At 32.6% G+C, this 23,024-nt stretch overlaps 1 protein-coding gene across 1 annotated transcript; it reads left to right on the top strand.

Moving 5' to 3' along the window:
* Positions 1–7,105: 7,105 nt before the first annotated feature.
* On the top strand, positions 7,106–12,168 carry LOC129918282 (5-oxoprolinase). The gene is made up of 7 exons (XM_055998737.1): positions 7,106–7,808; positions 8,026–8,305; positions 8,365–8,677; positions 8,751–10,250; positions 10,310–10,570; positions 10,630–11,830; positions 11,900–12,168. Exons 1-7 carry the CDS (start codon positions 7,641–7,643, stop codon positions 12,047–12,049), a joined length of 3,873 nt encoding a protein of 1,290 aa, XP_055854712.1. The 5' UTR covers positions 7,106–7,640; the 3' UTR covers positions 12,050–12,168.
* Positions 12,169–23,024: the final 10,856 nt, after the last annotated feature.

Below are 23,024 nucleotides of genomic sequence, written 5' to 3'. Positions count from 1 at the left end.
GCATATTTTCTTGAATGGGTGGTTGACACACACATGTTGATCCTGGGAGCATTGTTTCTTTGCCAGAGAGAGATAGGATAAAGACGATATTAAATATCATGGGATTCCTTAGCAAACCAAACTGAAAAGTGCCTGAGGTCTGGTCCTATATAATATGGTACTCTGGATGATGCGTTTCAGTTATTCAGTTTAATATCTCTCTATTTTTTTCCTTAAACATAAATGCGGGATAGTAAAATAAGGATATGATCTGGAAGAAGGGTATGTAGATATGTGAGTGTCATCCTAGAAAAGATGTATACATAGGAAACTAGGTCGAACGTTTGGTGGGTTTTGTATTCAGCATGGTTGAATGGCTGACTTTTAACATCCTCTAAAGTGGATTAGGTATACCTAGAGTCCAACTCTCTTTTTTTTCCTTTTGTCCTTTTTTTTCCTAGAATATCCTGGAATCCAAGAAGAATATACTCTTGATAAATGCAAAAATAAATAAAAATACAAGAATGACTTTTATATCCTCGCCCGACGAGGTCTATCTATATAGTCATATGTGAGAGGGATAAATGCGGGTGTGTTATCCTTAATAATTCCCCAGTTGAAGATAAACAGGATGAAGAAGGGGGTAAATACCAAAGGAGAGTCCACACAGTCCACAGAGAAATATCCTGCTGATTCAAAAATCAAGCTGAACCAGATTCTCCTAAATAAGTTCGTCCATTGTCCATCGTTGTCTCCCGGATGGTATAGAGTAAAAATGCATTCGCTACTTTTACTGTCCTGGATGTCACGTGTATATAGTTCGACTTTTGCTGGATATATATTTTTATATAAGGATGTGCATACACACTGGCTCCAAGGATCTCTTCTTTCCTGAAGCACCAGTGTATTGGATTGTCCTCTCTGTTCGTCAAGTGGATTGGGATAACAGATTATGTTGTAAAAGGATTATGATTGAGTGTATTATTTTTCTCCGGGATAGTCTAGTCTTGACTATACACAAGGACATGCAATTTTGGAAAGAAAATCCTGTCTCAATAACAAACGGAAATGATTTTTTGTTTAAGTTTTTTTTTCTTCTCCTCGCTTTTTGTAGAAAAACATGTACTTACAATTGGATGACGACTACGACTACTGTTCGGAGTGACTATATGGTTATAAAAGATAAGACTTCAAAGCTTCTCTCTGTGGATGTGTTTTTTTAAGATGAAATTGCGATAGAAGTTCATCGAATTGAAAGAATTTCAACAAAAAACATACAAGACAATTTTTCTTTAGAAGAACATTTATTTAAGAAATTCCAAGGGAGGCGGAATACCTACGCCAATTTGTATTTTTACATTAGAGTTCAAAAAAACAATAAAATGCAAAGAAAATCCTGTAAATAATTTTAGGATGTCCCTCGAATTTTCGTTCAAATGATGGTTTGGCGTAAACTTTCAGTTATTTTTTCTTTTGTGGTGCAAAACGTTGTACCCCTGCTGTATGCAACACCTTTATGCATGTCATATTTGAATCATTTATTTGCAAAACATGATAAGTCCACTTTTTTTCAAAATTCGTTTTTTTGACTAAATTTGTACTCCAGGGATAACCACGTCTGTCTTTAAAATATGAAGTATCTACTCCATCTATATCCGATTTTACAGCTACGCGAAATATTTTTTTAGTATCAAAAACAGAATAAGTCCAGGACTTATCATCTTTTGAAAATAAACAACAGCTTCTTTTTGTGTAAATGGTATATAAGATTAATGGCTGAAAATCTTAAGTTTAAAGCTACTTTAAAGTTAAATAAGCAGTCCGGACATTGTATTTTATTCTCAAATACAATTGTTTGATAGACTGGGTCTAAAAGCAAAATTGCATATCCATTTAAAAACTAATTTCACATCCGTTTATTTTCAAAGTATTATAAGTCCAAAAGCGTTTTTATTTTTTATCTTTTGAGCTATCGCTCCAAAAATTAAAAACGAAACGGTATTTTGTAGCTAGGCAAGAGTTCTACAGAATATATTTTTTATAATTTTTTCTACGCATTTCAAAAGAAAATAGAACGTTTTTTTCTTCTCCTGAAAAATTTAAAATCATGGAATAAAATATTTTTTAGAGTTCATCTTAATAGGTGAGAATAATGATACAAACGTTGTTTTTCCAAACAAATACAAGCTAACATTACGAAATCAAATTTAAAATAAAGGACTTAATGGACTTATGTCTAATTTTGACGTGATAACGTCTTATAAATCGATGAACCATGGCAGCCACCACAAAAAAGTGACGCCACTTTCGCACTTTCGCAGTGCGGCAACAAATTTAAATTCAAAATTAAAAATAAACTATTAGAGATACAAAAATTTCCTAAAGCTTATTTGAAAGATAATAATCTAAAGCCTAACCCAAATGAAGGATTTTTAAAAATTCCGTCATTTAATAGGGTAAACATGGGTAAAACGGAAAGATGAAATTTGGGCTAAGATCTAAACGCGTGGTCGTAGAGAGTTGATTCTTTTTGTTATAGATAGAAGAGACTGATTTAAGGATAACTGCATTTAATAAAAAATTCTAAAAAATTCTGGAACTCCGCTATAACGTTTTGTTTGAACGTTGATCAGGTGTTGTGGGTATGACAAAATGTTGATTATGGGTAGGGGAATTTTTTTTTGACAATCCTAAAGGTGCCAGGTGAAAGATGAAGGAAAAAAAAATTAGGCGTCTCATACGGATTTTTTTCCAACACTCTGCGTTTCGAAATATGAATTTTTGAAAAATACCTACTTTTTTAGGGGTATTTTTGGGTAGTTTTTGACTATTCGGAATTGGAATCGTAAGAAGAGTTTTGACTAAATACGGAGAAAAATAAGTTTTTAAAAAACAGGTTTTTTGGCCGTTTTTAACCGATTTTCATCGTTTTTTATTTTTACCTTTTTTTCTTTAATAGATAGAGGAATATTATATTTGGAGTAATGATAGACCATGACTACGACTATATGTGTGCAAAATTTCAATCATTTTCGTAAACACAATTTTGAGATAACGGCAAAATAAAATTTTAGAATTCAACAGGTTATAACCTTTTACCAAGACCAGATAGATTTGATTTGATTAAAGATTTATGAGCATCCTGATACAATTACCTTTCAATTGGTATATCACACATAACGCTAGACTAACTACAAGCCATCACACAATGTTAAATCAAGAAACTTGCGAAAAACATCATACCACCAGTGGAGATCTGTTGCGCCATGAACAGCCACCAGTGTGGGAAGTACAGTAATCTCAGTCTGGAAATTCCACATGGTTGACTTTAAAAAATTCTAACTTCTCTTGTAGGCATCTTTGAAATGAGATTGATACGTCATTTGAAAGGTGAAACAATAAGCTTTCACATGGTATAAAATATTTTATAGGTTGTAAGGGAAAAAATTCATTTAATAGCATGAGAACATAAAAATAAATGTTTTTTTGCTTTTTTTGATGAAATTTGAGTTTAAAAAAATCTAGCTCTTTTTGTAGATGTCTCATAGACTTGATCTATATATATATTTTTAGCTAAGACAATAAGCTTTCAGATGGTGTAAAAATGTAAAAAATTTTAAAGATTGTTAAAAAAAAATGGATTTAATAGCGTGAGAAGATAAATTTACATGTTTTCTTTGCTTTTTTTGATGAAAATAATTGTTTTAAATAAATTATTTTAATACTTTTTGCTCATTGTAAAAATTTAAAATGGTTTTATTATTATTTAGAAGAAATTTTTGGCTTTTTAATGTTATAATTTTTTTTGTGAGCTATTAAAATTTAAAAAATTAATATAATGAGAAAAGAAAAAAGGTATTTTTTTTAGCTTTTTCTTGTAAATTATGATTGTTTGAAATAAATAACCCTTCAAATTTCTCATTTTAAAAGCACACAACCTGTTTTCTTACGACGCGACGTTATCACGTATGTATTATGTGTTATTTCTTGGTCGCTAAGACTATGCAAGTAATATTTTTTGGGACCCTAAGATAATATGTAATTTTTCTTTCAAAAAAGTAATTAATTTTTTTTAGGGCCTCTGAGAAATATTTTTTTTAAGTGGCTGCTTACCAATACATTATGCAGGGTATAATTATGAAGAATTTTCTGTCTTGTATCCGAAGTGATTCATATCAAATACCTTAACTTTTTGCTTCGTTACTTTTTTAAAATAAGATTCCTTCTCTGTATTGTCTCCAGTCGGGGGCAACGCCCCACTTGCCCCAATGGTGTGTAGATATCTGCGAACCAAAGTCTCGAAACAAGTTTTGGTTTACTGATATGAGTTTACAATGAACAGGCATATGCATTTGGGTAAAAGAAAATTATGTAAAATTTTTTGGATTTTCGAGAAAAAAAAACAAGGTTAACCCATTGCCGAAAAAAAGGATTTTAAAAAATTTCTTCCAAATTCATCGAGTGAGACATCAAAAGAAAAGTCCTTTTAAGCTCTATTTATAACTGAAAACCATAAGTTTCCATTAGGTCTGGTTGCTGAGTTATTTGCTTCAGTAACGAGTAACGAAACGTTACTTTCTAAACAGTTTCGTTACTCGTATGTTTCGTTACTGGTACTGAATTAACGAAACATACAAAACATACCAGATACGAAACATACGAGTAATGACGAGACTCCAATTTCAATATTAAATCTGATGTATGAGTTATGAGATACAAAACGAAATGATACACTACACTTAATTTGCGCATTTCGCATCTCGTATCGGTGTCGTTTCAGTTGTCAGAATTTATAGTTAAAGATTTTTCCCGTAAAATTTTAATTCAAAAATGAGTTATTACTAAAAAATATAAAAAAAAGGTGTGTTTTTTTGCAAATCTGAATAAAATTGTGTGAAAAAATTACAACAAATCAACACAATTAACGTAGTAATAATCATTTTTATCACCAACACAAAACCAACTTCCATATGGATCAAAATTGGGTTGTATGGTTTTTCTCATAGTTTCTATAGCCAGAACTGAACAAAATTGAAATGTGACCGCACTGCAGGCACCAGATTTCCAATACAAAAAGAATTACCAAATATGATTCACCCAGTCCAAAGTTTTGAGATAGGTATTTAAGAAACATAAAAAAATGTGATTGAACCAAAAGTAGCGTTTACGTGCTGGTACTTATTTTGACATTACTTTTACAGCCCTAGCAATCCAATCACTTTTTTTCTTATGTCGTTTTCTATTGACGAGATTTAGAGTCAGATTTTTTTATCTGACAGCTAAAAGAGGGAAAAATGTGGAGAAATTTCAGATTTCATGATCTATTTGCGGCTTAAGACTAAAAAAAATGGATTCGAGTTTCGAGATTCAAAAATCTGAATCTCGATTTTTATCAAGATTCACACATACAAGCACACGCATTTTCACACACGCTCCTCTGTTTGACATTTGTCCGAACCATTGGGCACGTTCAAACACCTATCGGATAGGCTATCTGGGATACCCGTATCTGGAATATCTTTTTGAACAAAGAGGTATCCAGATAGCTTGCTCAAGCAGCTACTAAAAAAATATGTAAATATTGAGAAGAGGAAACTTTTTCTTTTGAGCAAATTACATTTTTTTTATTGTTGAAAAGTACTTGCACAATCGCTTTGACTTTATTTCTTGCAATTTTTTTTATTTTGAAGCTGAATAATAGCCCGATAAGTAATCAAAATAAAAAAAAAGCCAAATGTATATCAGCTGATCACTCGGATACCTGAGGTATACCAGAAATTCTGGGATACCTTCAGATTATTTTTTGACAGAAAATGGTTCGTTTCCTTGCTAATTTTTAACATTGTTTACAACAACAAAAAGCTATCCGATAGCTTTATGTTAGCTCTTTGAACGTGCCCATTGACTTAATATATATGGACTGCTAGAAGCATATTCAGGTTGGTTCCACTTGTTTCTTCGCGATACTAGCGCCCTAAAAAAAAGCGGAGAATAAGTGCAACATTTTTGACGAAGTGCGAAAGGAACAAATATAGAAAAACAGAGAAAGCACTACCTTTTAACGACAGATGTCATTCACTAAAAGTTTCCTCTTTTCGCCGTCTAAGGTTATACCGCTAGTAGAGCTAGAAAGATGTGGAATCATTTTTTTTCAATTTTTGTATGGAAAAGTCAAACGACTAGCAGTCCATATATAGTAGGTCAATGGTCCGAACATTTGTTGTTCCATTCTTAAAAGGTTTTTTATATGAACAGATTTTGTACACAATTACAAAACTAGATTTCATATTTTATTTGCAAGGAAGAATCTGAGATTTTTACACAAAAATCTCAAAAGCAAATAGAAAACGACATTACATTCGAAGGTAGATCATGATACTACCACCATTTATTTTATTTAATTACTTGACCCACACTCTTACGCTGTTGTTAATTCGAAAAAGAAATCATAAATTATTTTTCTTTTATAAGTGGTTGCAATAATTTTTTCCTCTACTGTAGCATTTAGTCATTTCAACAACCATACATTTAACAAGCAACTTTCCAGCGCTTCTCAAACAACAAACGAGTGCTGTCTTTGCTTCATATCGAATACACCAACCACAAAACTACATGTCATTGCACAGCTGTTTCTGTTTATTTTCGATTTGACATTTCAAATGTTTTCTTATCACTATAGGCTTGCCATCCTCTAAATATAAGTCACAACTCGCAAAACTTATAAAAATATGTAAAATTGAATAAAATAAAACAGAACGGGACATAATTAGAAAACAAAAGTCAAAAAATTGGTACAATAGAAGAAAAAAAAAAAAGAAATAAAACCCTAATAACGAAGTAAAACTTCAAAAACAACAATGAATTATGCAAATTTAAGTTCCTTTGCCCCATCCTAAAATGCAGAAAAAAAAGTTGGTACTTTGCTCTGGATGAATCAATAAATTTTCATTATAAATTTAACGAGATTTCTGGTCCTAAAAAATAGAAAAATATCATCCTACTTACATAAATACCATTTTAATACAACAAAATCATAAAAACCGAAACATTAACGATTGCTTGTTATGTGGTTTTATGGCAACCCTGTGACACCCACACCTCTTCTTAATAAATAATCCAAAATCCAGTGTTCACCAGCCAACGACGACACTATTTACTGCGTATCTCGTTTCTCGAGTTAGGTTATCGCAATTCTTTATTTATTTTTATCTTTAATCTAATCGTAGTTAGTTCTCCTCTATCCTACATCCAATTTTCTTGTTTATTTTACAAGCTTAAGTCAAGTCAATAATAATTCCATTTCTTCTTGTTTGTTGATCTCCTACCTTTTACTATTTGTTTTTGTTCTATTTTTGGCATCATAATTCGTATCGTTTTGTGTGTATCAATCCACCCGAATAATCATTTTTATTTGTCTTATCAGTTGGTTATCAATTATAATATTTTTTGGCCAAAAAACTTTATTATAAATTCCACGCAATCCATTTATACATTTCATTTGTTTTTTCGGCAGCGACTTGAAAAGAGTCGTCAATTAGATAGAATCGAAAATAATCAAGTGATTTAAATATAATTTCCAAATTTACTTTTGGAATCTTATCTGCCTTCTTTGTGCCTTACATAACTTTTTCGTTGAGAAGAATATAAAAAACTTTCCAGACATGTCGTCTAATGGAAAATATAACTTTGCCATTGATCGTGGTGGTACCTTCACTGATGTTCTTTGCGTATGTCCAAATGGCGAAGTTAAAACCATGAAGTTGCTGTCGGAGGATCCGGCAAGCTATAGTGACGCACCCAGAGAAGGAATCCGAAGGATTCTTAAACAGGTACTTTACCAACCTAAACTATACCTATACAAATCTAATCTAGATTAATATCTAATCAGAGCTAAAAGCTATAATATGTTCTTCCTGTCTTATCACATGTGTCTATAATTATCGTTTAATTGACCTTGTAATCGAAAGTGTGAAACGACCTTGAAATCGTCACACTGGTTTTTTGTTATCTGTTCTCTATATATGTTTGTCTGTATTTGTTTTTTAGGAAACCGGTAAAGATCTGACACCATCTGGGCTTGTCGATACTTCTCTTATTGGGTGGGTTCGAATGGGAACAACGGTTGCCACCAATGCACTCTTGGAACGCAAAGGAGATCCTGTAGCTCTCGTAGTTAATCGTGGATTCAAAGACTTGTTGTACATTGGAAACCAAGCTAGACCCAAAATCTTTGAATTGAACATTAGGAAACCAACAAATCTCTACAAAACCGTTGTAGAAGTTGACTGTCGTATTGTCCCCGACCAAAAAGGACGTTGTCAATTGAGTAAGATTCCTCAAATCACCAGTTTCCAAAGGTTTTCTTATTCCTATCTTTATTTATAGAAAACTCTTGGAGAATCCTCGAAGGTGCTGCTGGTGCTAAATATCTAGAAAAATCCCCAATCAATCATGAAGCTATTAAAGCTGACTTGAAAAATGTCCTCTCGGAAGGAATCTCTTCAGTGTCAGTAGTCTTAGCTCACAGCTATGCTTGCCCCGAACATGAACTAGCAATCGGTAAAATTGCTAAAGAATTGGGATTCTCTCATGTGACATTGTCACATCAAGCGATGCCAATGTGTCGATTAGTTGCTAGAGGGTATACCGCCTGTGCGGAAGCTTATCTTACCCCTCATGTTGAACGCTATCTGGCGAGGTAATTAAACTATTTATTGTCTCATCCAAATTTAATTTTTAATTCGTTTTTCTTATCTTCTTCCTAAAAATAGTTTCAAATCTGGTTTTGAGAATCAATTGGAAGGAGTCGATGTGTTATTCATGCAATCAGATGGTGGTCTTACGCAAATGGAAAATTTCCGTGGTGCTAGAGCTATATTGAGTGGACCAGCTGGAGGAGTTGTTGGTTATGCTGTGACTGGAGCTAGAGAAACCGATCAGGCTTTGATTGGTTTCGATATGGGTGGAACTTCGACTGATGTTTCTCGATTTGCTGGCAATTATTCGCATGTAATTGAGTCAACTACAGCTGGAGTGACTATTCAAGCACCACAATTGGATATTAATACAGTTGCAGCTGGTGGTGGATCACAGTTGTTCTTCCGTTCGGGTCTTTTTGTTGTAGGACCTGAATCAGCTGGGGCACATCCGGGTCCAACTTGTTATAAAAAAGGTGGTCCTTTGACTGTAACTGATGCTAATTTGATGCTTGGACGTTTGCTTCCACAGTATTTCCCAAAGATTTTCGGGCCAACCGAGAAGGAAGCACTTGATTTTGAAGCTACAAGGAAAAACTTTGAAATAATGCAAAAGGAAATCAATACCAGTTTGAATAAATCCTTGTCCTTGCAGGAAATTGCTTTGGGTTTCATTCGGGTTGCTAATGAAGCCATGTGTAGGCCTATTCGAGCCCTTACCCAATCTCGTGGATTGGATACTTCGAGGCATGTTTTGTCTTGTTTTGGAGGTGCTGGTGGGCAACATGCTTGCAGTATTGCTCGGGAATTGGGAATGTCTAAGGTCCTAATTCACAAATACGCTGGAATCCTTTCGGCTTATGGTATCGCTTTGGCTGATGTTGTTCAGGAAGTTCAAGAACCTTGTGGTCTTGAATTCGATTCTAAAAACTCTGCTCTCCTTAAGGCACGTTTGGATGAACTTTCTTCCAAGTGTCGTGCCCATTTGGAAGAACAAGGATATACAGAAATCGTCCTTGAGCCTTTCCTTCACATTCGTTACGAAGGTACTGATTGTGCTTTGATGTGTTCAGCTGCTGAACTTGAAAAGGGATCAGAATCTAGTGATGTTCTTCTCAGAACATATGGTGACTTTAATGCCACATTTGTACAACGTTACAAGACCGAGTTTGGATTTGTCCTGCAAAATCGAAAGATTATTGTCGATGATATTCGAGTGAGAGGTTCTGGTAAGAACAGAACTCCACCAGAGCAAGAAATTGCCAAAGCCACTAGTGTCAGTCCTGAATCGCAAGGAACTACAAAGATTTGCTTCGATCAAGGAGTTTTTGATTCACCGATTTATTTGACTTCCCAGCTTTTGGCTGGACACAAGGTCAAAGGACCAGCAATCTTCATTGATAAACTGTCAACTGTTCTTCTTGAGCCAAATTGTGAAGCAGAAGTCACTAAATGTGGTGATTTGGTTATCCATATTGGATCTGGATCGAAGAAGGAAGTCGATGATAAGCTGGATGCTGTCCAATTGAGTATCTTCAGTCATAGATTCATGAGTATTGCTGAGCAAATGGGACGGTAAGGATTTAATTCAATTCAAATTGTTGAACAACAAGCTTATGTTTTTATTTCCATAGTGTCCTCCAGCGGACTTCTATCTCAACTAACATCAAGGAACGATTAGATTTCTCTTGTGCTCTATTCGGTCCAGATGGAGGTTTGGTCAGTAATGCTCCACATATTCCAGTCCATCTTGGAGCTATGCAGGAGACAGTTCAATACCAGTTAAAGGTTCGAGGTGATACTTTGAAAGATGGAGATGTTCTGCTCTCGAATCACCCTCAAGCTGGAGGTTCACATCTTCCTGACTTGACTGTTATCACTCCTGTCTTCTACAAGTAAGTTCCATATTCATATTCTTAACGATTCTCCAATCTAACATTCGTCTTATTTTTAGGGGTCAACCAAAACCAGTGTTCTTTGTGGCGTCACGAGGACATCACGCCGATATTGGTGGCATTACTCCAGGTTCAATGCCACCTCACTCTACAACTCTAGCCCAAGAGGGTACCGCATTTAAATCATTCTTGATTGTTGAGAATGGTGCCTTCCAAGAGAAGAAAGTTGTTGAACGTTTAACAACTCCAACTGGAGCTAAAGGAGCTACCGGAACTCGTAATCTCTCTGACAATTTGTCAGATTTGAAAGCACAAATTGCTGCCAACCATCGGGGTATTCAACTTGTGTCTGAATTGATTGATTCTTATGGCCTGCATGTGGTTCAGGCTTACATGAATTTTATCCAACAAAACGCCGAATTGGCTGTTAGGGATATGTTGAAACAAATTGCCAAAGATGCTAAAGAACGAACTGGTTCAACAGTTCTCGAAGCTGTAGATCGAATGGATGATGGATCACCAATTAAACTGCGTGTGACCATCGATGAGGAGGTGGGTTCAGCTGTGTGTGATTTTACAGGATCTGGCTATGAAGTTTGGGGTAATTGCAATGCTCCCAGAGCTATTACTCTCTCAGCTTTGATCTATTGTCTGCGTTGCATGGTTGGCCATGATGTGCCACTAAATCAAGGATGTTTGGCTCCGATTAAGATTATCATTGAAAAGAATTCAATTCTTGATCCATCAGATGGTGCTGCTGTCGTTGGTGGTAATGTGCAGACTTCTCAACGTGTTGTCGATACAGTTTTGAAAGCATTCCGTGTATGCGCTGCCTCGAATGGATGCATGAACAATGTTACCATTGGTGATGAAGAATGGGGTTATTATGAAACTGTTTCTGGGGGCAGTGGAGCTGGACCTAACTGGCATGGTTGCGGGGGAGTTCATACCCACATGACCAATACACGAATTACAGATCCTGAAATCATGGAACTTCGTTATCCAATGATTTTGAATAAATTCTGTTTGAGAGATGATCAATCAGGTGGAAATGGTGCCTTCCGTGGTGGTGAAGGTGTTCATAGAGAGTTGCTCTTCAGGAAGCCACTGACATTGTCAGTTCTTACTGAACGACGTGCTCTACAACCATATGGAATGAATGGTGGTCATCCAGCTAAGAGAGGATTGAACTTGCTGGTGAAGAATGATGGAAAGATTGTGTGTCTTGGTGGAAAGACTGCAGTTGATGTTGATAGTGGGGTAAGGATTGGAAGTTTTTTTTTTACATTAAGTGTGAATTTAATTTTGAGTTTTTATATTTTTTTTAAGGATATTTTCTCGATGAAAACTCCTGGTGGAGGTGGTTATGGAGCACCTACAGATGCTAGCATCAATATTGATGATGAAGTTGATGAGAATCAACAATTTATTGAACGTGGAAGTGTTTTTGAATATCGTCAAGCTCAAGAATCTGGTTAAGTCATGTTAAAGTGTTTTTTGTTTATTACTATTGTTAAATGTTATTGTTTTGTAATTTTTTATCAATAAAAATGATGTTTTTTTATTTACTATATAAAATATGGATGAATTTTTTTAAAGGATCATTACCAGCATTTTTTTTTTTTGGATTTTTAAAGGTTCAAGGTTAAGGTAGAAATAAGTTTCAATTCTTGTTTAACAGTAGGGTAGAGTTGCCTATTTTCGGCCGTCTCTAGTTTCCAGCCTCTTAAGGCTTTATTCCAAACTTTTGCTCTTATGCTGTTCTCTATATGTAAGAAATTTTGCAATAAAGCCTACGAAATCACTAGTAGTTATAACGATTTTCCGAAAGGTGGCCGGAAATTGGAGACCGCCGCAATTAGGAAACTCTACCCTAAAGTGAAGTAAACTCGGAAAATGATTTTTGCTAATCCATTGATAAGGGGTTTGTTAGAATAAAAAAAAGAAGGAATGTTTGTCGATTTGGGTTGAGTTTGAAAATAAAATTTTTGCTAAATAATAATTTTATTTTAAACTTATTTTTATAAGTCTGGGGTTGACCAGCCTATACGAAAAACACGTTGAACACATGTAAAATGTATAGGAATCTAAAATCAAATTGTTGATCGACCAATATCTTCTGATGAGATGAAACAGGCATCTGAGGAACTAAAAGATGAAAAAGCATCTGGGTCTGATGGAATTCTAGAGTTTTATGCCAATAGCGGTTTTTTTGTTTTTAAGTAAAGCTTTCTTGTTCAATAATGTAATGGTTTTGAAATAGGCGTTATACCTCTTCAGTTGAAGAAAGCACTAACTTTTCCTATATAAAAGAAACGATGTGCAGCGGACCCAGAAAACTATCGGGGAATTTTTTTCTCAATGCATCGTTGAAAATATTGACCGCAATCATGCAACGAAGACTACCAACATTGATAATAAAAAATAAACTATTTAAAGAATTCCGAGCCAGCTTTATACAAGGGTGTTTATCAAATGTTGACCATATACTTGTGCTGAGCAGTATTCCAGATTCTTTCTTAGACGCCAAATAACTTTAGAAGTTGTTCATTGAAGTTTGCCAGACTAATTAAAAGTATATAAATACGAAGAAACTCGAGCTTCAGTGTGAAATGGTGATTGATTCCAATTTATGCACACTAAGCCCACATTAATTTGAATTTTTCATAGATGATTTAATTGACTGGTTGGAGGTATTGTTTGCGGTGGGAAGTTAATAATATGAAGAAGCTTCCGTCTATAATGAAGTAATGAAGACTCTTAATTTGTCAAAATTTTAAATTGATGTACATCTAGGGTTTAAAAACTCCACGAGAATAGCTCGTCTTTCAAAAATCCTTCCGTCAGTAAGGATAATAAAAGTGCATACATATGATATCACTGAGTCAAGGATGTGCATTAGAAGTAAAAAAAGCAAAATGGTGAAAAATCTTCGTAATTTTTAGGAGTTTGGAGAACATTAAAATTAGATTTCGCGTACATTTTTTCGGGTGTACCTAATAATAATTGCTTGTAATTTCAGTATCAGATGTTGAGGTTTGCGGGGGACTATTTCAGAGCTTACTACTTCAACTAATTGTCTACATCAACTACATTAGCTACCTAAAAATCAGCAGCTGAATCCGATTGAAACCCGGGAAATACTCTTAATGGTCTCAAAATAGTGCAAATGTTCTAAAAAAGTCTTCGAGAAGTCCAATAGGCTGCACCTAATCATGTTTAAAGTTGATTATGTATTTGATGTAGGTAACTGATGTAGTTTTCTATGAAATAGCCTCCAGGTCTATCTTAGACCTTATAGATTCCTAATAGATAAAATACCTTCTAGATACAATTATAGACGAAAATAGTGAGAAAAAAATACTTGCGTCAATTGATAGCCCAATTAGTTGATCCTGATTAAATCTAATAACACTTATGATAAAATATATTCAGAAGTCCGTCTAACGTCAAGAACATCAAAATTAAAAAAAAAATGTAAAACTATGTACCTACGTCATTTGATAACGGCTGAATATCTGACTTCTTAGCCAACCTGTCTGAGGTAATTTATAAGACTAAGGGAAAAGTACTGGAACACATACATACGTCATTAAAATGACCATAACGAGCTTAAGGTTGATAAAAATATTAGAAATTAAAAAAGATATTGTTAAGGAAGATTCCCAACCAAAAATAAGTTGAAACCAAACTTTTGTGAAATAGTTTTTACTCATGGGAATCTTTTCATTTTGGATGAACTAGAAAATAATATTTTCTTCAGTTTCACACAAAAGCTAAGAATATGTACAGTACAAAGTTATCAATCAGATATTCATCAGAATCAGAATTTTGAAGTCAGAATTTTCACCCGCTCCCATTTAAAAATAAATCGAATGTAACGTTTATCTGACATTTTAGATCTCCTAATAAGAATATCTCAAAAAAGTGATGTAATAGAACTTTTTTGACTTGACTAGAACAAATAACCTATACCAACAAATAGTATTATGTTTTTGTTTATTTAGTATAAATACGAAAAGAAAGGTAGGCCTAAAAACTCCTGGTACAAGCAAATGCAAAAACACCAGCATTCAGTTGGCCTCAGAAACGGAACAATACAAAACCGGGAGGCTTGCCGCCGATTTCTGAGGTCAACCCGGCGAACCCCACAGGCGGATCACTAGTGTGAAGCAGTAACGTGGGAAGGTTATGATCCCCTCGACATCGAGATCATAACAGCGGCGCCGAGAAAAAGGAAGAAGTATAAATACGAAATATTTACGACACGCGAGACAACGTATAAAAATTACACCCAAACTCTTCGTTTAATCTAGGTCAAGTGACATAATTTATTCAATTTTTAAGGTGAGAAAATTATATCTTTATGTCTCTCAAAACACAGCGGGTGTAGTGTAATAATCTCATTAAAACACTCAAATTGCATTTCTATATTAAAATTCCAAGTTGTGGTGTTATTTTAAGAATACAAACTCAAATTTTATTAAAAAAAATTTTCAAAAAAATAAAATTGACTTCCCGTTTTTGTGGCCTATTCATGTGGTCTTTTGGGAATTGTCTGTGTTGGCAAGAAAATGCGTTTTCCAAAAACAAAATTCTATCATGTTGATGCTTAAAATATCTAAAGTGTTCATCACAATTTCGTATAATGCTATAATGGAAATGTTGACAGAATGTGACATCGGTTTTTCGAGATTATATTATTTTGGTTACATGGGGTGTATGAGTAATATTCCTTTTTTTTTGTTCGTTTTAATTATTTGTCATTGTATAGTTTTCAAATTGACTTTATTGCTTGTTTAGTGTGGTGGGATGTTTTGAAGTGGCTATAATTTCGGTTTAAATGAGATGCTATTAACTTTTTTAGAATTCAGTCAGGTGTGGATGAGTTTGGGTTTTAAAAATAAAAATTGAATTCCAACTCTTTAGTCTGGTTTATTTTTTTTTTAAATGATATGTATTTATGTATGTATGTACTTTTAAATAAAAACATAAAACATGAATAAATAAATTATTGGATTTTAGCACTTGGTTTTATGGTTATCGGCTGACAGCGTGGGGTCTGAGTATTTCTAATATTTAAACTGTGTTGTGGAATATTTGTCTAAAAAAAAATTATTATAAACCTTGTACATTTTTTTTATTAACAAGATTCTGGATTCGAGATAATGTGACGTATTTTATTTATTTACCTTAATCTTATCGGGCAAAACTATTAATATAAGACATAAATAGTTAATTTATTTAAGTGTTTTTCCTCTTTGGATCAATTCAATAGATTGATCATTAAAATATGATAACACTATAGGTATTGTTGAAATTTTTCATTTTGACTGAAAAAAAAAATTATTTTTATTTTTATTCATAGATTTTAATAGATTGCTGAAAGTAAATGTTATAAAATGAGTTAGTTTTATAAAAGTTTAAATAAGTCATGGGAAGCAAGTATAGTATATTTTGTTAAATACCTACACATACAAAATTCTGAATTATAAAATAATTTTATTCTTCTACATGTTCATAGAATTTTTATTAAGAATCCTGCAAAATTAAGTATTCACTTAACTTCAATGCAACAAAATGAATAAAAGTTCAAATTTAATCAAATAAAGGTCACAGCATAATTAGTAATATTTATAATTATTTCCAAAAGCTTTTTTCTTAAAATAATTAAAATAAATAATTTACAATTGAAACATTAAATAAAATATAATGTAAATCAATTTAAAGAAACTGGTCCAGCAAAGTTTTATTGCTCCTAATTTTAAGTATCACATTTAAAGAACCTTTTTTATTTAAACTTTTAATCAAGTTTAATAATATAATTTATGTTACCATTAAGTTCCAGTAACACAGTTCTGTCAAACTATGCTTTTTACTTGCGATATAGGTACTATAGGGCAAGTTAAGGATTCGTTAAAAAAATCGAACTCGAGATAACAATTTTACATGACATTACGATGATGGAGAATGCCAAAAAAGTGGGTCCGGCAATTCTGTCTGTCTGTCTGTCTGTCTGTCTGTCCGTCTGTCTGTCTGTCTGTCTGTCTGTACCTCGAGCTACCACCTAAACTAATGGAGTGATTTCCTTCAAACTTGGAAGTAAACAGTTTTGGGTGATTCCCTAGAGGACAAATTGAAATTTTTTTTTTAGAACCAAAACTAATGGTAACTTTCATATAACAGAAATAGAAAAGTTAATTTTTTTCAAAAACGGCTCTAACGATTTAGACTAAAATTTTTGTGTGTAGTGTTACATATAAGAGCTTCGTTTTTAAATAAAAAAAATATTTTTTGAACCGTTATTAACGGTACCTGCCATAGAATGGTTTTTTTGATTTATAAATTTCTCGTAAACGACAAAACATATTTCGACCAAAATTTTTGTACAGAAACTTTTAAACTATAGTTATTTAAAAAATTTTAAATTTTTCAAAAAACACATTCTAAAAAATTGATTTTTGAAATATTTTTTAAAAATCCAAAAATGTGGTTTTTGAAAATTTTCTAAAATTTTAATATTACCTTTATTTCGACCAGAATACTCCTATGTGCGCTGTTTGAAAAAAAATCCCTGAAAAGGACTTTTGGTTATTTATTGCGTATATGGTCACCGTGTCTATAAAACAAGGAAAAAACCAAGAAGAATGAATGAATTTTTTTTCTGAATGAAATATTATTTTCGTTCAAGAAAATTGTTAATAGCTAGAAAGTCATATTTTTTTACTTATAAATAATTTTAATTTATTTGAATAAAACTAAAGCAAAGATTTTAGATTTATTTTAGTTTTCTTTGGTTCAACAATAAAGTAAAATCTATAAAAAAATGTTGTTTTTCTAAGAAATAAGTAGTTTACTTTATTTAGATTTTTTTTTTTAAAGAAAAACAAAAACTTACAGTGACTTGGAAATATAGCTTTTTCTAAATTAAACTCATTACAAATATGACAATACGGAAGAAATTTATCATTATAACAAGCCATGTTGTATTTTCCTGTTACTGCGCCATCAAAAGTGACATTTTTGTGTGGGAAGTACCTACTACAAATTAGCTTTTAAAAATTTCTTTCTTAATGAAAACGTGTATCAGTTTCTAAAAAAAATATAATGCTTATTCTGAAAGAGATGTTAAAGCGTTTCTAACACACTTTTTTTTATAAAGTAAGATTGTTTAAAATGGAAAATTAAAATATGATATTCATCCAGTTTATTATACAAAATGTAACAATAATGCTCTCCTAAAAAATGCTTTAACTAACTATTGTTTATTATTCGATATTTTTGGTCACACAGCGGGCGATAGGTTTTCTTATTAAGAAAAATACGGCAATTCACTTCTTCTATTAAGTTGCATTTTTAGAGAAAAAAATTTGAGAATTCAAAATCGCTTGGGTCGATTTGAAATAAATATTTTTTTGTCGTTCCTATAGACAAAATATTATCGATTTAGATGAGAAAGATTTATGGACCCCTACATGCCCGATTTAAGTAAAAGCTCCCGTTAAGAACCAACCTTCTTACTCGAAGTTACACGTTTAAGATTGAACTGTTTACAACCTTTTGAATCAACCAAAAAGCTTAAAATGACATCATTAATTTCTACAAAATAACACACAATAAAATAAATTTCTAGTTTCTTGCCCTAAGCCAACCTTTAATCTTGACCAATTATGATTTGTTATAAACAAGTAAATTATTATACCTATCTTACACAGACAAACCTAGACTAGACACCTAATTTAAAATTGAAATTTTCGGATAATAACAATAATAATAATATTTTGACCACACGTCGCGGTCGTGTTGCCAATAAAATTCAAAATAAACCCACAACCTCATCACTTATAGTTTGTATTATATTTACACACAAAAAGATAGAACATAGAATCAAAAAAATATCTATTAGATCCACTTTCTCTGGATGGCCAATAATTGTCTTTTTCTTTTCCAAGAAAGATTTTTCTCAATTTCCCTTTTTGTATCTTTTATTTTCCTCTTTTTCTTGAGGTTAAGGTATTCTAAGGGCAATATATTGATATCAAAATAAAATAAAAGAATGACGAAGAATGGTTTCGGTTGATTACATAAGAATGCTTATGCTCAATCCAAGTTTAGAACGAGTTGTTGAGAAAGGTATTGGTTTCGTCAAAAAATAAAATTTCGAGGCTTTAATCAAAACCAATAGTACGATGATAGAGAAAATAAAAAAGTGGTGTTCGTAAATCTGGGGCCTAATCGTTGCATCCGTTGACGAAACCTCAAGCGTACGAAAGATGATTTCGTGATACATTAAACGAGCACAGCGATTCGGATGACGGCATACGTTAGAAAACAGAACGAAATTTTTTGGTAGAATCTACAACTGCATAGGCCAAAATATAAATGGGTGACAAATTTGACTCCGGCGACCCCTATGCGAGGATGGCCGAGCGGTCTAAGGCGTCTGACACAAGAAGCAATGTTGACTTGTAAAGATACGGGAGCGTAAATGACGTGGGTTTGAATCCCACTTTTAATAAGAATTTAAAAAAAAATTTTTTATACATTTTAAGAGTTTTATTATTCTTTGGCTAATCACGTCGTTTTAGTTTTAAAATCTAATTTTTAAATTTTAATTTGAGGAATTTTTTTTTTTTTTCTTAAATCATTGGGGGTTGGTGCTGGTGCTTTGAATTCTTTTGGTGAAATTTTATTTTGTTAATATATGCCCTAATGTATGTTTTCGTGATTTTAAACAGTTTGATTATTTTTAAAATAAGATATACTTATATTTTCATTACTTCATGCTTCAAACCAAACGAATGACATTCCGTTCAGTTGAATACGAAGTCGTTTGCTGTTGCTGTACGTGTGACATCATGCCAAATGAACAGATTTCATTCACGAGTTATGTACTTATTAACGTATGCGACGATTTAACCCCTGGGTTCAATTCGTCCGTGCATATATGTGTTCGTGTTTGCGTCCATCCGTACATCAATCTAGACCCTAAAGAGGAGAATGGGTTTGTTTGAAATTTTATACAATAATGATTTCTAAACCGATTGGTCGATCCTCTTCAAAAGTAGTGTATAGCAGTTTTAAGACCTTGTACAGGTGCGTATTTGGAACTAATTTTTTGATCCAAAAGTAACGGTACCTTTCATATACCAATGTTGAAAAACGTTTCTTCTAATATTGATAAAAAAATTTAAGTATTAGTATGTAGACAAGGTCTATCTTTTGGTGATTTTTTTTTTTTCAAAAATCGTTATTAACAGTAACTATCATGAAAAGGTTTTTTTTATTTTCTCCCAGCGATTTGGGTAATTTCAAAAAATTTTGACAGCAGCATTTATGAAGTTTTGACATAATTCAAAAATTAAATTAAAAAGGAGTAATTTCTGGGCTTAACAAAAAACATTCGGACAAAAATTTATGTTTTAATTTTTATTACATAAAACAACAAAATTGTCGAAAAAACCCAATTAAACTTCTTCTTCTTCTCCATTATCGACGATAGTCATGATCTCGGATGGGGTCACAACTCTCCCACTCTACTGCTTCACACTACGGCTCCGCATGTGGGGTTCGCCGGGTTGACCTCAGGAAACGTCGGCAGGCTTCTCGATTTTGAATTGTTCCATGTCTAAGGCCAACTGAATGCAGTTGTCGTTGCATTTGTCTTCTCCATGAGTTCTTAGGCCTGCCTCTTCTTCGCGATTGCGTTGGAACGTCGTATGCGATCGCCTTTTGAACTGGGTTCTCAGGGTTTCTTCTTTGTACATGACAGTACCAGCTTAAACGGTCATGCTGTATTTTATCCAAGACGGTATTTTTGACGTGAAGACTTCCTCGGATTTTCTTGCTTCTTATTCGATCAAGCTTTGTTACTCCTGCTGTCATACGAAGCATCTTCATCTCTGCTGCTGTCAGTTTACTCTCATACGTTTTGTACATTGTCCAACATTGTGAACCGTATGTAAGTGCTGGGCGAACAACTGCAGTATAGAGCTTTCCTTTTAGTTTAGGGGGCATTTTTCGGTCACAGAGGATGGCAGAGTTTTCGCGCCACTTCATCCACCCTACACTTATTCGGTGGTTGATGTCGTCATCACAAGAAGCTTGGTTGTTGATCATAGATCCAAGGTATTTGAACTTTTCGCACTTGGTAGGTATTGTGCCATTCAGGTAAATGTCCGGAATAGGGCATCTGGGTCAGAAAATGGACAGCAGAGATATTCTGTCTTTTTCGCGCTTATCCGGTACCCACTTCCCTCCAGAACATCCACCCATACATCAAGTGCTCGTTGCAGGGATGTTGGATCTTCACTTATGATGGCGCCATCATCAGCAAAGAATAACTGACTCACTTTCGGATCCGTCACTTTTTCTTCAAGCAGAAAGTCAAGGACGGTAATAAAGAGCAAAGGACTCAGGACGCTTCCCTGGTGCACACCGACTTTAATTGGGAACTAAAAAAAAAAAAAAAAAAAAAAACCCAATTAAACTACTTAAAATAAAAAAAAATTTGATTTTTTTTTTTTTGAAAATTCAAGTTTTTCAAATTATCGATGTTTTAAATGTTGGTTAATTATTTATAGCTACAAAATGACATAAAAACTGAAATTCAAACTGTTTTTATTTTTTTCAAAAAATTATTTAGAAAAAATTAACTTTTCTTAAAACAGCTCTAAAGATTTTGAATTTTTTTTTTTTCTAAATATGCATATTAGGGTGTCCGTTATTTCCCAAAGTGATGTTTTCGGGGGAGTCCCCCTAGATCGAAAGCTTAGGGCCTAAATAAGGGGAATTTAGCAAAAAAAAGTTTTTCGGAGGTCATTAACCCGTGCCTCTAGGGTCATACTTCCCCCATACAAATTTGTATGGGAAATTTTTAACTCATACATACAATTTTTTTTCTCTCGAGTTAAATCATATTTTTTTTTAATGTTGGATAATTCTGGTTGGAAAACAGTTACTTTAAAAGATCACATTCAAAATTTCCCGTTAAAAATTTTTTTTATATTTTATTTCGGTTTTTGAAATTATTAGCTGTTTTCGTAGTTTTTGCTTTCACCTATCACACAATTTTAAATGCAGTTTTATTGGTTTTTAATTCTTTTCAAATATTGCATTCAAAAATTTGTGAATAAATCAAAAATGTCAATTTTTTGAAATTTTTGCCGTTTTTATAATAAATAAATATTATTAAATACTTTACCCTTTCTTGTTTGCAACTTTTTTGATGTAATTTTTTAGGTGAATAATTTTTAAACAAAATTCAATAAAAATATTATAAACATATCTTTTGTAGTTCGAGAAAAATAAATTTAAACGTATAAAAACGGCAAAAATTTCAAAAAAATTTTCAAAAAATTGACATTTTTGATTTATTCACAAATTTTTGAATGCATTATTTGAAAAGAATTAAAAACCAATAAAACTGCATTTAAAATTGTGTGATAGGTGAAAGCAAAAACTACGAAAACAGCTAATAATTTCAAAAACCGAAATAAAATATAAAAAAAATTTTTAACGGGAAATTTTGAATGTGATCTTTTAAAGTAACTGTTTTCCAACCAGAATTATCCAACATTTAAAAAAAATATGATTTAACTCTAGAGAAAAAAAATTGTATGTATGAGTTAAAAATTTCCCATACAAATTTGTATGGGGGAAGTATGACCCTAGAGGCACGGGTTAATGACCTCCGAAAAATTTTTTTTTGCTAAATTCCCCTTATTTAGGCCCTAAGCTTTCGATCTAGGGGGACTCCCCCGAAAACATCACTTTGGGAAATAACGGACACCCTAATGCATATGCATCTTTATAAAAGGAATCAAATTGCATAATTTTTTGGAACTCAAATTCATTTAATCCTTTTTTTTTTGTTAATGTGAAAATAAAAATAAAGTTTCTATTTTTTTTTCATATTTACATATAAAAAATTGATATATAACAAGTGTAAACATTTTAGCAACTCGAACTCTAAGATAAAGTTTTTGCAACCCAGTCGTGCATTTTAATATCTTAAACATCTAATTCAAGCTTAAATAAAGTTTGAAATCATATGTTAATTTTTTGAATTCTTAATACTTTAAAAAAAAAAAGTTAATTTTCAATCGAAATGAAGGTAAAACAAAATTGGAGTTGAAATCTTTTTTGTAAATGAGAGAAAAATAAAACACATTTTGGCGATTGATTTTTAGAGTAAATCCTAGTAACGAGAAGTTTTCAAATTTTGAATACCAACTTAAAGTTTCACAAATTAGAAAATTGGTGATGAAAAGTTTTTCGAAATACCTAAATATAAACAAATGAGATATACATTATATAGTATAATTTATGTAGATATAATTTGCCATTTACAATTCAATATGAAAATCGAAGTGTTTTCGTTGAAAACAACAAAAGAAATTTTTTTTACAATATGAGGTTGTAAACAAAAAAAAAGTATGTAGGTACTGTAGAA

This window comes from Episyrphus balteatus, chromosome 4 (genome assembly GCF_945859705.1).
Source record: "Episyrphus balteatus chromosome 4, idEpiBalt1.1, whole genome shotgun sequence".
NCBI classification, from domain to species: domain Eukaryota; kingdom Metazoa; phylum Arthropoda; class Insecta; order Diptera; family Syrphidae; genus Episyrphus; species Episyrphus balteatus.
Note: the sequence above shows the minus strand (reverse complement) of the source record. Positions and strands in the feature narration are given on the sequence as shown.